At 36.2% G+C, this 16,216-nt stretch overlaps 1 protein-coding gene across 2 annotated transcripts in view; it reads right to left on the bottom strand.

Moving 5' to 3' along the window:
* The window catches only part of LOC306887709 (mannosyl-oligosaccharide 1,2-alpha-mannosidase IA-like), a 215,316-nt gene that overhangs the window by 103,607 nt on the left and 95,493 nt on the right, over positions 1 to 16,216 (bottom strand). For both annotated transcript variants that reach the window (XM_079445677.1, XM_079445676.1), the window contains exon 2: positions 12,229 to 12,325. In XM_079445677.1, the coding sequence (XP_079301803.1) occupies positions 12,229 to 12,325 (97 nt within the window). The remainder of the gene's footprint in view (positions 1 to 12,228; positions 12,326 to 16,216) is intronic.

The following is a 16,216-nucleotide window of genomic DNA, read 5'->3' as shown; positions in this document are numbered from 1 at the left end:
GTCAGTTTTGATATCATGTTAACTAACTCAATCAACTGGAGAAAGACAATGAAAATGACACTACATTTCATCTTCTTTAGCTGAAATCAATCTAAAAAAAAAACTTCAATCTGAAAATGTCAGCTGTGATTTTATTGATTTTTTTCTTAGAAGAGGAAAAACAAAAACTTATGCATGAATTAATTCTGTTTTTTAACTAAATGCAAATACATTTAAGAATACCAGCAGATGGGAAGATTATTAGTGAATAACAACCAAAAACTGCATGGCATATGCACGACAGTTATATTTTTATGGTGGTTTTTTTGGCCTTTTTGGGGCTTGACAGCATAAATCACCATCTGCTTTCTTTGGAAAATAGAATCTGCCTAAAATAACCTCTCAACTCACTTTGTGTTTCACGGAAGAAAATAACACAATGAGGACTGTTCATTTTTCTGTATCTGTAGGGCCAAGAACAGCACACTTAGAAAAACACCATTTGACATGTAAAAGTCAAATAACTTGTCTTTTTTTTGTTTTTAAATGTCTCACTTCTAATCTTTCCCTCTGCTACAGTTCTCAAATATTATTTATGGCATTTTCATATCACATGCATGAATTAATGGCATTTTAACTGAATACAAACACACTTAAGAGGGGCTGCAGATGGAAAGATAATCAGTGAATAACATAAAATTGCATGCCGTAATGTCAAATACATATATTTTATATATATTTTTATGACGTCGATTCGATATCGATTTTCAAAAGCCGCGAATCGATCTTTTCCGGTATTTATTTCAGCAAACATCTGATTAATGTGATTCTTATCATTAGTCGTCTCCACTAGATGTCCCCCTTATTTACCTTGCGCGATGTTACAACAGAAAGCCTGTCATTCATTCAGTGCTTATCATGGTGGAGATACTGTTGATGAGAACCAAGAACAAAGCCATACGCGTGATTCGTAATGCTCAGGTGAAATGCTATAGTAATATTATAAATCTGTGGAAGCATTTCACGCATGATTTCCGCAATGAATGAATGAATGAATGTTTGTTTACTACACACACATACTAAAGCACGTCTCTCTATATGATGCTATTAACACACGAATATCATCTCCAGCTGCTCTGAGAGTCATTTCATTAGCATCAAACTATGACACAGCAGCTGCAAGTTCCTCACGGAAACTCATCAAAATAAAAGTTTAGCTTAACGTGCAGAAACTGTCAGAATATATTAGGCTACTATTTAGCAGTCTTAAGACTCAGTGCTACTACTACTAATAAATATTAATAAATCTTTTCTTTTTAAAGGAATAACCCCATTTCTTTTCTTTTTAATTTGATCAGTAAACCTCTGTTGTGCAGCACTGTTTGCCAAAAAATAAAAGGGTTTAATTTTCATTTGATTAGGATAAATTTAATTGATGTTTTATACCTTCATCTGATTACCAGAAAAATTAAGAAGAACATTTTATAGGGCCCTATTATTGTTTAAGAAAGGACCCTATACAAAAAAGAATAGGTTTAAAATGAAGGCCTGTGGTTCTTAATTTCTTTTTATTAATTCACCATTTCTAAACTGATGTTTACTGTTCATTTTTTTTTTTTAAATATCAATAGCTTTTGTATTAAAACCATATTCACTGAATGTCATCAAAAAAATTGATTCTCGAATCGAAGGCTTGCAAATCGAAACCGAATCGGGATACCCAGCCCTAACTATCATTATACTTTTACAGATTTTTTTTTTTTGGCCTTTTTAGAGCTTGAAAGCATAAATCAACATCCACTTGGAAAACAGAAGCTGATGAAAATAACCTCCAAATTCTCTTTGTGTTTCATGGAAGGAAAAAAAATTATGCAAGGTCAGATCAACATCAGGAGAGTAAATAAAGACGTTTCGTGCATTTAAAAGTTTTTAGTCCTAAATTTAGCATGCATGTATTTGAATTGCATATACAATTTCCACCAATTTAGATTACACAGTTTTAACATAAACTAATAAACTGTGACGCATATTTGTTAGCCATACATAAATAAAACAGGCAAGATTTCTGCACTCCAAAAACCACAGCAGTTTATTATTTGTATTTTAGTATTTGCATCTATTAGATAATCATATTTGCAAAGTGCATTAATTCATTTGCATAAATCTGAAAAAGTATGAACATGGTTAAAATATGGCTATAGCTGTGAAACAAGCAGTATTCAATTAGTTAAAATGTTTAAACAAATCAGATTGATGATAAATGTATAAACCTGAGAGTTCTCCTAAATAGCAGTAAAAGTTTTTAGCTAAGAGTTTTCTCTTAAAACCTATTCATAAAGCTGCTGAGACAAACTTTTACTAAGGAATAGAGAAGTCTTAAGCTAAGAGTAAGGGCGGGGTTGACCTTGTAGAGCATGATATTATGTTGCCATATCCCAATAAAGTTATGTTAATTGACACATTCAAATAAAGATTTTAATATGCAGGCTAAGTGTCACTAATTAGACAAATATATGTTCAGTTAATTGTCGGTCTCTTACATGTATGCTTTTTGTAGCGGATGAATATAAACCGTCTTTTAATTAACAGAGTAGAAAAGTCATGGCTGATAGTAAGACATGCAAACGTAAAAGAAACTGGACGCAAGAACATCTGTTACTTCTTGCCCAACTGGTTAATGAAAAGGATATAATCAAAAGGAAAATTTGGAGTTGGGATAACCTCCAAACCTTAAATATGATATCATTTTAAAGGTTCATTATCGTCAAATGTTTCTAAAATGTTCATATTCTGAGGCAGATTGCCGGCAACAGCCATTTGTGAGTTGGTCTTAGTGACTTAGGAGTCCTCTTCACTACTCCTAACATTTCACAGATTTAGAAGCTAGTTTTAGCGCTAAAATGCTTTGTGGAATACTCTTGGAGCAAACATTTATGAGTCCTAAATTTAGGACTGACATGCCCACTATTTTCTCCTAAATCGGCGAGTTAGGAGCTACTTTTAGCCTTAAGATGTTTTGTGAATACGGACCCTGATCGGTTTCATTTATGAATGACTGACAAATATGAATCACATCAAAAGCTGTGTACAATTTTATATTCAATTGAAATCTGTGTGTAGAGCTCTGTATAAATATATGTAGTTGTTTCTCGGATTGATCTGAAACGTCTCACCTGGCTGTGTGTTTAACTGTGAGAGCCAGCTCTGTTTCGTTTCTGGAGCTCATTCCCAGCACTCGTCTCATCCGGTTGCCAGCAGAGGCCGAGATGTTGGAGGTTATTTGAAGGTCAGCTTTGATTGTTAGTTTGTCTCAGTTTTGGTGAAAAGCAAGAGAAGGAAAGCCAACGTTTCCATGGACACATGATAAATCGAGTTGGGCTTCATTAAAAATCCCACAATGCACCTCTGCGTCGGCGCCTCCAGACCAGACACAGGGGGTGCAGGGGCGGATTTGGAGACGGTCCAGGGTCAGAGTCTTGTACATTCCAACCGGCATGTAGCGCATTTGTTCTTTGTCTCTGGAAGCGGTGGGCCGTGCAGTGATTTGCTCCATTTATAAGCCTGAACAGACGCAGCATTGCCAAACTATTGTTTCTCACTGGGCTTGAGCCGGAGAAACCGGGATTGGCTCACAAATATGCGAGCGATAAACAGTAACAATATTTTAGCAACAGTTTAGTCTAGGGACCAATTCTCACTGTTAACTAGTTGCTTATTAGCATGCATACTACTGGCATATTGGCTGCTTTTAGTACTTGTAAAACATATTTAAGCCTTATTTTGCATGACCATATTTTAGATCCCCTTACAGTATTAGTACTACAGTATTTTTATTTTGAGAAACTTTACTTTTATTTTACTACATACCAACTGGTTCATATTTTGAACTGGAGAAATCATCAACTGGGCCCGTATTCCTAAAGATTCTAAGAATCCTCTCAGAGAGCTCCTAATTTAGCTTAAACATTTCTAACTAGGAGTCTTAGCTTAAGAGTGATTCAGGACCAATCTGAGAGCAACTCTGAGCGAGGAAAAGTCAAAAACTTTTATCTTAGTGAGGAGGCGGGGCTTACCCTGTTGCTAGCTATGACACAGTCTTTTGAAGACTGTGATTGGTTGGTTGTCCATGAAGGAAATAAAAGAGCGCTTTTAAGAGTAGGGTTTATTTTAAACATTCACTTTGAACTTACAATCTTTATGAATACGGGCCCTGGTCAGAGTGGGTCTCGAGTTAACGACTCAATGATTCAAATGATCCTGTCAGACAGAGTCTCCAATCAACAACTAACTGATTCAAATGATCCGGTCTGAGCTAGTTGAGTGTTATTATTATTATTAAAATTTATTTGAAAAGGGACCATGTACAATTTTAACAAACGTTTCAATTTCATGCATTGTACCGAATTTAGCCAATGGCTAGTTTTCATCCGCGGTCCCTTGGCAGGTAATCATAAACACAGATAAACAAACGATAAACAAATACAATACAATAATATTTATACACATCGTATCAGAGCCAAAAAAAAAAAAAATAACATCAGATTTTAACCTGTCAGTGTTTGGATGATGATCTAGTAAATCTTACAGAGACTGCACAACGAAAATGCACAAAATATTAGTATTAGCATAGTATGGAAGGGGCCAAACCATTTAAAATTTTATAAACCATACATAAATTTGAGAAAAGTCTAAAATTGACAACCAACTGATTCAAATGATCCGGTCAGAGTGATATTTTAAAGGGGACCTATTATCCAAAAATCACTTTTATAAGGTGTTTGAACACAGTTGTGCGGCCGCAGTGTGTGAAAACAACCAGCCTATAATGTTAAAAATCCACCAACTCATTTTTTTAATAAAGCCAATAAATCATAAACAGTCTCTCCAAAAGAGAGTCTGTTCACGTCACCGAAGAGAAAAAGTCCCGCCTATTTGTGACGCTCTCTGCCCTATTAGCATAAACACAGCCCTGAGTGAGAAGCTGTAGTCCGCCATTACTGGAGATATATACAATGTGAAGTGAAGTGACATACTGCCAAGTATGGTGACCCATACTCGGAATTCGTGCTCTGCATTTAACCCATCCAATTCATCCAGTGAACACACACACACACACCGTGAAAAACACACCCGGAGCAGTGTCAGCACCAAAGAGGCATTACAATTGTTGTGTTTTGGGATGCACTAATAAACATAGGAGTCACCATAATCTCCCCTCATCTGAGCCGGGGACACTGTGGTTAAATTTCAATTTCAAAGGAAATATCCTGTAAAAAATCGGTAAAGTCCCCTAAATATTTATGAATCAATACCAACGCTTCGTGCACGAACGTCAGCTCCAGACAAAGTATCACACGTTTGTTTTCCAAAGTGCCTTTCTGAAAGAGCTTCTTGGCACTCTGTAAGGCTAATTGTTAAAGCTATCATTGTCTCTGTGTGTTTGCACTGATGCTGCCTTCAAGTGCTGCCAGAATGATCGTGAATAGGAATGTGGTAGTTAAAAGTTGCATATGAAATCAAAGAGTCGATCGCTTGAAGTTGTCGAGCTCATAATCAGAAGTGGGACTTATAAAGTTTGTGATAGCATGAGACCAGCTATGTTGTTATTTTTATCCCGCCGTGCTCCCCGTCTGTGTAATTCATAAATACAAATTTATTATGCACAGTATAATCAGATGACTGACTATGAAACCGAGTAAAATTTAAAAGGTATACTTAATACTTTTACTGGAGTAATATTTTATTAGGGTATCTGTACTCTTTCTCAAGTTGATTTGTGTATTCCGTCCACCACTGTTGATAAACAACTTTTACAAAAGCAAAGATTTAGGATGGCTTCCTAGGCGAGGAGCTCGACCGCCTCTAGCTATTTTTTCTATCCACCCTCCGTTTTCTAACAAGAGTGTTTTAAATGCATCTGAATCAGCAGTATGTAAGTCCAAACTCACAGCCAGAGAAACGTCTGAACAAACTGAATTACATTAGCACATTTAGTGTGCCTTCACAGCGTCTGGAGCACATGGGCTTTGACAGCGCTGTCATTGATTAGGTGTTACAAACAAGTTTGTTAGGAATGCATGGATTTAACAGAGCGTATCTGCAGGTTTATCCTGTGACGCCTCACCAATAGATTACAGGTCCACTGCAATCAATGTACTTGATCACAGAAGTGGAGACAAACATTAAGCTGCTACTCTGACAATGTTTTTTCAGTGCTGTTTATTAAGGCGGCATCGATATTACTATTGCTCATATTCAGAGTCTGCGATGTGATCAAAGCTCAACACTCAGTGCTACAAGAGTATCAAAGAGACTTGCATGCAAAACAGTAAGCATCCACCAACAACACAGCAATGCCCTGGAAACCACATAAACAACACCCTAGCAACCACATTAACAACACCCTATCACATAGCAACACCCAGGCCACCACACAAACAACACCCTATTAAATCACATAACAACACCTTGGAAACCATCCACAACCACATAGCAACACCAAGGCAACCACATAAACAACACCCTAGAAACCACCTAAACAACACCCTAGCAGCCACATAGCAACGCCCTTGCAACTACATAAACACACTAATCAGATAGCAACACCCTGGAAACCAACCACAATACCCTAGCAACCACATTAACAACACCCTTATCACATAGCAGCGCCCTGGCAACCACCCACAACACCCTAGCAACCACATAGCAACAACGTTACAACCACATAACACCTTAGCAACCACATAGCAACATCCTAATAACCATATAGCAATGCCCTGGCAACATCCCACAACACTCTAGCAACCACATTGCAATGCCCTAGTGACTACTCACAACACCCTAGCAACGACATACTGTAGAAACATGCCAACTGGCTAGCAACCACCAAGGTCATAACTCTTCATGTTACTGTAATTGCAGGTTTAAAGGTTTGCTGCAACAAAAACTAAAACTAGATGTTATTTATGCAATAAGTATTTACATAGTATATACAGTATATATTTATAAGTAATAAAAAAGTAGTTTCAGTTTTATCTAAATGATGTTATTTTTTTCATCTTTATTACAGTTTCTTCAGAACATGTAAAAATGTAGTTATTTTACTTAATCTTTTAAATGTTTTATGTACAAAAAAAAAACAGCTTGAATTCATCAATAATTAGTGACCACAAATGTTGGTGGGTTTAAATTTGAATTAGTTCTGTTTTGTGTATTTTGTTGCAAAGGCTCAATTTAAACTTTAAATCCTGGATTCTGGTTTGACGCCCCATTTATGTCTATTTGCATACTGAAAAGGGATTGGTCTATCTTTTATTGCATCTATTTAACATCTACAGCTACCAGTAAAGCAGCAGAACCAAAGCCTAAGACATGATTCTTTTGTTGCAAGCACTGCACTCTCCTTCAGGAAGTGCAGATCTAGTTTTAATGATGTAAAACCTGTGCTAAAATCACTTTTATGATGAATCACGAAGACCTGAGCGATTTATCTTCAAATGTCTCTCTACAAGTACTGGGTGTGACATCCTGGAGCGCTGCTCTCTGGTTCCTCATCTCTCTATTACAGCTGTGTTAGTGTATCCCGTGACCCCGCTGACCTCTGTCTTTGCCTGTAATGAACAGTAATGGCCTGCAACCTGGAGCAGCAGCAGCGCAGGAACAGACCCGCTCACTACGAGAGCCGCTAAATGAGAGTGAGAGAGAGTAATGCGTAATAGATGGAAACCGACTGATAGCGCAAATAAAGGAGAGGCGGGAGGCATGAGTGCACTAACGGAAATGAAAAAGCCAACAATATACAGGAAGTGAAGATGAAAAACAACAGTATGGGAAAAAAGGCTGAATACATGCAATACGGCAAAACACAGGAGAAACATGAGGACATGCATGTGCTATAGAGTCCTTCATATTTGTTTGCTGGTTTCTATGCATTTTAGTCTGTTTTTAGTCTGCCATATGTGGTTGCTAGTCTTTTATAGGTTGCCAGGGTGTTGCTATGTTTTAGTCTATTATATATGGTTGCTAGTGTTTTAATGGCTGCCAGGGTGTTGCTATGTGTTTTAGTATGTTTTATTCGGTCATGTATGGTTGCTAATGTTTTAATGGTTGTCGGGGGTGTTGCAATGTGTTTTAGTCTATTTTTATTCTGTTATATATGGTTGCCAGGGTGTTGCTATGTGTTTTAGTCTGTTTTCAGTCTGTCATATGTGGTTGCTACTCTTTTACAGGTTACCAGGGTGTTGCTATGCATTTTAGCCTGTCTTTAGTCTGGTTTAGTCTGTTATATATGGTTGCTAGTGTCTTGCTGGTCGCCAGGGTGTGGTTTTGCTATGCATTTGACAAAGTGTTGTGGTGATTATCAGGACATTGTTATGTAGTTGCCAAGGTGTTGCTATGTGGTTTATAAGATATATATAATTTATATTACACATATAAACTAACAAAAATTTGCCATGCTATAACTTAGTGTCCAGCTAGCTTTAATATTCTCCTCTAAAGTATTCTAGTTCTCTCTGGCTCACTTTTTGGAAAAGTGTTTAATTATGCTGATTTTGCATGACAGCCAAATAGGGCCAGAATAAGCTTCAAATGAAAACTACCTGCACTACATTTAACTCTTTGGATTTTAAGGAACCAAAAATGGTTCTTCAATGCATGGCATCACTGTGAAAACTCCTTTTTGGAAAGTTTATTTTTAAGAGTTAATGGTACTTGAACTTCTTTGAATTATGAGTTGCTTGGCAAGCTAGAGTTGCAAAAGAGCTTTCCCAACCACTGGCCTCAACACACATACACACACACACACAGCGGCCCTGAGATCCACACGACAGAGACAGACAGTCGATATCTCCCCACTGTGCTTCAATACTTCAACACCCGCTAGAAGCAGCGTCACGCAGCACAAACCATCCAAATAACAGAGACAACGTGAACCCATACACATCCAGTTAACTGTTCTTTTCTAAATGACAGACGTATTCAATTTGGGCAGAATTTAAATCACAGAGTATGCCTGTGAAACACAACCGGCCCTCCCTCAGGAAAAACTAGTCCTGTCCGAACAGAACCAGAAGTGAAAGAAACATTCATTAAACAGTTTGATCTTTCAATCAAACGATCTACAGCTCGCACGGGGTGGAGGCGTTCTGATCATTAATCAAGTCAGTGAATTAGCTTTCATTGCATCATGCCGGAGCTGTTCATGGCCATTGTTGCTGTGTCCTGAGTGATGATGAGCAGACGCCTGCTACAAAACCGCCTGACAGTCACATTCATCCAGCAGCTTCATCACAGGCCCTGACAGGACTTTGATGCCTTCAACATGCAATATTTATAGGATCACATGTCAAAAAAGAAAGTGAACTCTCGGCATCAATTAAATGCCACTGTTTAGACCTGTAATGACAAGCTGACAGATTCCTTCATTTACGGCGGCCCTACAGATGTTTCAGTGAATTATGCAGACGCTATTTTATCATTTCCCCCCTCAGGTACACTTATTCCAAAAGCATAATTAAAACAATCATGATTTAGTTTTTAACGACTAATTTCCACCATCTGTCCAACCCTTACATAAGTGGTCAATTTTTGCGTGTAAATTTAAAACAGCTATTTTCTATTTGAATATTGTAAAATGCAATTTATTTCTGTGATCAAAGCTGAATTTTCAGCATCATTACTCCAGTCTTCAAGGTCACGTGATCCTTCAGAAATCATTCTAATATGCCGATTTTATATGAAATATAAATCTGCTGTAACATAGAAATTGATATATTTAATGATGCCAGGGTGTTGCTATGCAGTTGTGCATCTCATTTAGTAAATGACTGTCATCTGTGCATGATTAATATATTTTGTTTTTATCATCAGCCACCTGTAACTTGAAATATTGGCCTAAGCCTTAATACCACTAGTCAGCATATCTAATAATATTTTGTGTTTCTTTTTTTGCTCCCATGATAATAACACCTGTGAAAACTAGCAGGCATAACAGAAGAAAGCCACATTCTATAAGATAAATATTTGTGTGTGGATGCGTTCTGAATTATTCATTTCCTGTTTTCCACTCTATTTTCTAGTTTGCTTCACAATAATGAAAAAGAAACGTCCCTAACGTACGGTATCAGAACAGGTACTGAATATGAAGGGAGCCAAAGAAAAAAGACAAGCATTAAAGTGAATGAGATATGAGCATATGAAACACGAAGGTACAGTAACATCCCAGTGACTTCAGTATATCAGCATGATTTCCACAAGTCGGCTAAATGCAGATGCAATCTTCCCATGTGTCTGTTTACTCATGGGATTGAACTGAAGGACACGCCGTTCAATTTCATACTCGGCTTCACAGGGACACGTAAAGATCAAGGATCTTGTAAGAGGCGGGAAACCTGTACGCGGCAACAAACGCACAAACCCGGTGGCTTATCGGATTAGCTGCTTCACAAAATATGGCGTCTTTTTCCCAAGCTTGAAAGAATCTGTCGCAAAATGACTTATTCAAAGCATCGGATCATCTGATTGGCAAGACAGATAGTTTCCCGAGGCTAATTGGGTTGCTCTGATAGAAAACAGCAATTAAGTGATAAAGTACTGGACTTTGATCCTTGAATCTGTGGGACGTAATTTTTCTGTTAGAAAACTCCATTAAACTATTCGTAACTATTCAGTTGCCAAAAAAAGTGTCAATTTCTGTGTTTTTGCCACCACAGAACCTATACCAGATAATCCAACCCATAAAACAACTGTGATTGATCGCTTTAGATGCCTCCTCCTGTCTAAGGATGGTCTTGGTCAAAATACTGTCTAGGTGAGACTACAGAGCACATAAGAAAACCATTCGCTTGATTTGATGTCAGGCGAGTGGACGTACTGATCTCATTCCCACACTGACCTTTTGTTATGTCTATAAATGGTTAAATGTTCCTCTCTTCTTATTTTAAAGCAGCATTCCAAATGTCAAGTGTGCTGATATTCCTACAGGACAGGCCGCATTATTACAGTACCGGAGCAGCTGTGAAGCTGCAGGTCTCTGAGAGACGATTCTGCACGGAATTCTGATTTCTTATGAAGAGAGTTATAGAGTTTCATGTTCCACAAAATCAGGTGGAACCACAGAAACATTCACTTCTTCTAAGATGAGGATTCATGTCTGTCAGAATGTCTTTTGAATTAGAATTGTTGCAAACGGTGTGGAATTAGAATACAATTTTAAGAAAGCAGAATGACATTCATACACCGCATTTCATTTTTTCTCTATAAATTTACCATAAACATGAACTATTTCCACAAACATTAGATGCTCTTAATAATCAATGCTTGAAATGACATACTGACATACTGAAAATTTGCATTTATTTGATATAATTCATTATATTTTATAAATTAAATTTTTGATATAAGACCAGTTAATTTAATTATTTTTAAGCAATTTATTAGAACCAAATTACAATCGTTATTAACTAATTAACTAATTAATTAAAACAGATCTATTGTTATTTCAGACATTACAAATAAAATATAAATAGGCATACAATAACATTAAATCGGCACAGTTGTATTGTCACAAAAACTTGTCTTTAATATCTTAAAATGAAATTTATAAAACAGAAAATTATTTCATTATATTTTATACATTTCATTTAAAGATAAAGGCATTTTGTTGACAAAAATAATTTCATCAAGTAATTTATTAGAACCATATTTGAATTTAATAATTTCAACTAATTAACTAATTTATTAAAACAGATTTATTGTTACGCATAAACATTATAAAACAAAATATATGCAAAAAAATATCCATGCAAATTGGCATCGTCACTAAAACGTCTGTTGGGCTAAAGAAATGACTGTTGTGTTTTTTTTTTATTCAACATCCTGTGCCAATTCATTCTGAATTTTATTCAACCTCATTGTCTGTAAAGGCAGTAGCTTTCAAAGACAGCATTCTAACAGAAACGCTCTATAGTCAGCAACTCAGTCAGCACACACAGTGTACACTAGCTTTTACCACAGAGCCACGAAGGACTGCAAACACTGAATCTGTAATCTGAATTTCATCTCAGTATGAATAAAACTGACATTTGATTCGGTGGCACAGCATAGTCATTTTTGGACATTCGGTGAAACAAATACATTCAGTCCTGTGAGACGAGACAGAAATGCTTTTGGTTTCCGAGAAAGTGACCCGATTCTAGCTGAAAAAAGCAATAAAACTCAGAGTTGATGTAAAACCAGAACCTCACTCACCAAACATATTCCCGATGTGTCCGTTCCTGGTCAGAGGTCGAAGCTCATTCTTTCCCCAAGCGTAAAGTTTATAGTTGTCCCAGGCAAACTTCATCATCTGCAAACACAAAACAAACAGGTTTGTGAAATCACCTCTAATAATACGTTTAGTGTGCAGATACTCGCATTAAACATGATATTAGGATGCAATTATATCCAAAGCCATCAAATGCAGATCAACAACGAAGATGAATCAGAAACATATGGGCTTTTACACATTAGACGACTATACCTCTGACGAAGCGAAGCATGGAAGAAATATGAGGATATTATGAATAACACAAAGAATTTAATCATGTTTCACAAGCTCTATTTATTTCTGCTGGAAGCAACACACTGTCATAATTAGCTGTGCGGGCCTGCAGGATCACATTCATCAAATAAATACAGAAACTCATGAACAGACAGACCACGTCAAAGAAATGAACTGTTACCTATATGCATTAATCAAGAAAAATTATTAATAAACACAATCATTGCTTTCTCGTCACTATTAACCACTGCACATTTAAATGAGTTGCTTTGTTCTGTATGCGTGTCGTCTTGTGTTCAACAATATTCTTCTCAAAACTTGACTTATTAAAGACAGGTTTGTGATGAGCTAGATAATTACATTGTTAATTAGAACCAATTAAGAATTATTAACTGCTTTATTCATTTTAACAAATTGATCAAATATTCTTATGCATATACATTAAAGGGATCATTTAAATATACATTTAAATATGCTTTTTTCTCTTTTCTTTAAAAAACAACACCTATTCAGTAAGGATGCATTGATCAAAAGTGACAGTAAAACATTTATAATGTTACAAAAGCTATCTATTTTAAATAAATGCTGTTATTTTGTTTGTTTTATTCAAAGAATCCTGAAAAAATAAAATTGCAGCACAACTGTTTTCAACATTGACAATAATAAAATGTTTCTTGAGCAATAAAACAACATAAGAATGATTTCTGAAGGATCATGTGACACTGAAGACTGGAGTAATGATGCTGAAAATTCAGCTTTGATCATAGAAATAAATTATATTTTACAATATATTCACGTTATATTAACTGTTATTAAATTGTAATAATATTTCACTATTTTTCTGTTTTACAAATAAATAAATGCAGCCTTGTTGAGCAGAAGAGTCAATAAAAAGAAAAAAAAACTAATATAGTTTAACTTCACATTTTCTGTTTTCAAATATATTGGAGCAAATATTGTGCAAAAAAAAAAAGTGTATTGCATGCCTACATTCACTGCATACAGCGCTCTTAAGTACTTGATTCCGATTATAAAGACACATTTTCACTCTTGCACTGATTAAATGTTCATAATACCACTAGAAAAATAAAGTGTCAATTCATTTTAAATTTTGGCTTCTAAGATCTAAACCTAAAATAAGTTCTAAACCTCATATTTCCTTTTGAAAGATTGAATGGGTCTGAGTCGATTAAGGAATATTACAAAGAAGCTGTGCTGTACTGCTGCTCCGTCCAAAGCTCTGAGCTTAGCGGCGCTGGATTTGTGAATCTCCCGGGTTTGAGCTCTGAATGAGTCTTTCAGCACAGCCAGGACCAGAGAAGCTCTGGATGATGCCTGGCACCAACAACCTCCACAAGGCACGCTCTGAAAAAGACTTGCTTCCCTTGAGGAGGAAGCCAATAATTGATGTGGGATCGCCTCCAACAACGCAATAAAAAGGCTTGCGACATGATGGGAATTAGCAGGAAGAAATTCCAACCGAGATACTTATTTGAGCTCGACATGAAGGAGCAGCTGGGCCGGGATGTGGCCGATTCTCGCGTTGCATAAAGCTTTTGTGATCATCTGTTACCAATGCTTCGGTTTCCACTCGGTTTTAAGTCGTGACTCGTTTGGTTTCTCCTGAGGCAGTTCAGGGAAGTATGTAGCAGGTTTTCTACCTGTTAGAGCTTCATGTTCACTTTATCTGCACTGATAGCAGCAGCACTAACCGGTGGAACGGAGCTGAGCTGGAAGACAGTTTTATCACAGATCTCAAACACGGACAGTCTGTGCTGCTGTCAAAGCCAAAATCAAGCATACATGTCTTTTCTTTTAATGTAGCCAGACTGAATGGACACATACATAACACTCCACACTACTGACAGCCCACAACAGTCATACGAGCAGACAAATATGAAAAAAGCGCCAGCAGAGGCTTTACATACACAGATCTGTCATAAGACAAACGCTGTTTGAACACTAGTCTATATAGTGACATATAGTAACAGTGTACTATATATTTGAATCGCAATAGACAGCATAGCCAATAATGAAAGTTTAAGTCTTAAAATATTAAGTAAATAAAATGATATAATAGTAATTAATTTAAGAGTAATAATATAAATAGTAATTAATTTATAAGTAATAACTAATTGTATAGATAACCCGAAAGACAGACAGCTAGATAGTGACATAACTTCCTTATTTCTTTATTATTCATAAAATCATGGATAGTGGAGCAGAAGCAGTAAAAAGAGCTGGTGAATGAGGTCAGGTCAGCGTGATGAACATCTATAAAGAACCGACACTCTTCATGACACACATTTAGAAATGACTCCGCTGCTAGAGAGTCACAAACAGAGCCACCACATCATGACCCGTCATCTCTCTATCCTAACTGTAAATGAGATGGCAAAGACCCAAAGACAAATCAGCCAGATAGCAGAGAAACGGTCTGCTTTAGCGAGCATGGACATTAGCGCGTAACTTTCACGATTAGATAACTGAATAACCAGCAGAGCACGACGATAAAATGCCAAAGCCTTGAGTTTGATTCCCAGTATGGATCATTTGCTGGCAATAAACATTTAAGCAATATAGTGAACAGCCTTAGAACTCTCTCTCTCTCTCGCTCTTCATTTATATATACTGTATATATATATATATATATATATATATATATAGGCCTATATATAAAATGAAAGAGTCTCTTCTGCTCACCAAGGCTGCACTTAGTTGATATAAATTGCAGTAAAAAATGTGGCATTTTTACTATTTAAAATAAAAGTTTTCTATGTGAATATCTGTTAAACTGTACTGATTTCTGTGACCAAAGCTGAACTTTCAGTCTTCACTGTCACATGATCCTTCAGAAATCATTCTAATATGCTAATTTGCTGTTCAAGAAACATTTATGATTATTATTAATATTGAAAACAATTACGCTGCCCAATATTTTGTGGAAACTGTGATACATTTGTATCTTTGAGGATTCTTTGATGAACAAAATTTAAAAGAACAGCATTTATTTGTAACATTATAAAATTCCAAATGTGACCTTGGACCACAAAACCAGTAACAAGGGTCAATATTTTGAAATTGAAATTTATACATCCTTTATACATTGAGCTGAATAAATAATCTTTCCGTGGATGTATGGTTTGTTATGACAGGACAATATTTGGCTGAGATACAACTATTTGAAAATCTGGAATCTGAGGGTGCAAAAAAATCTAAATATTGAGAAAATCATCTTTAAAGTTGTTCAAATGAAGTTCTTAGCAATGCATATTACTAATCAAAAATGAAGTTTTTACATATTTACGGTAGGAAATTTACATATACTATAAAATGTATTGTTGGCTATTGCTACAAATATACCTGTGCTACTCATGACTGCTTTTGTGCTCCAGGGTCATAAATGTCTTTTCTGTTACTTTCGTTAAGGCGTCTTTGCTGAGAAAAAATAAATAAAAATTGCTTAAAAACAAAAATTAAAATACTGACCCTGATTTTGAACAGTACATATAAACCTTTAAAGTTGCTCTGGGTAAAAGCATCTTCCATATTAATAAATGCCCATGGAGTGATACTCTTTCATTACCGGTAAAGCTACTTAATCAACCGGCCGCAAACAACAGGATGAAGACGAGAAGTGAAGCTTGAGGGAGTAAATAACCAGATCCCACATTACTAGCGAAAACTAACCCATCA

This window comes from Barbus barbus (assembly GCF_936440315.1).
Source record: "Barbus barbus genome assembly, chromosome: 21".
Lineage (NCBI taxonomy): Eukaryota > Metazoa > Chordata > Actinopteri > Cypriniformes > Cyprinidae > Barbus > Barbus barbus.
Note: the sequence above shows the minus strand (reverse complement) of the source record. Positions and strands in the feature narration are given on the sequence as shown.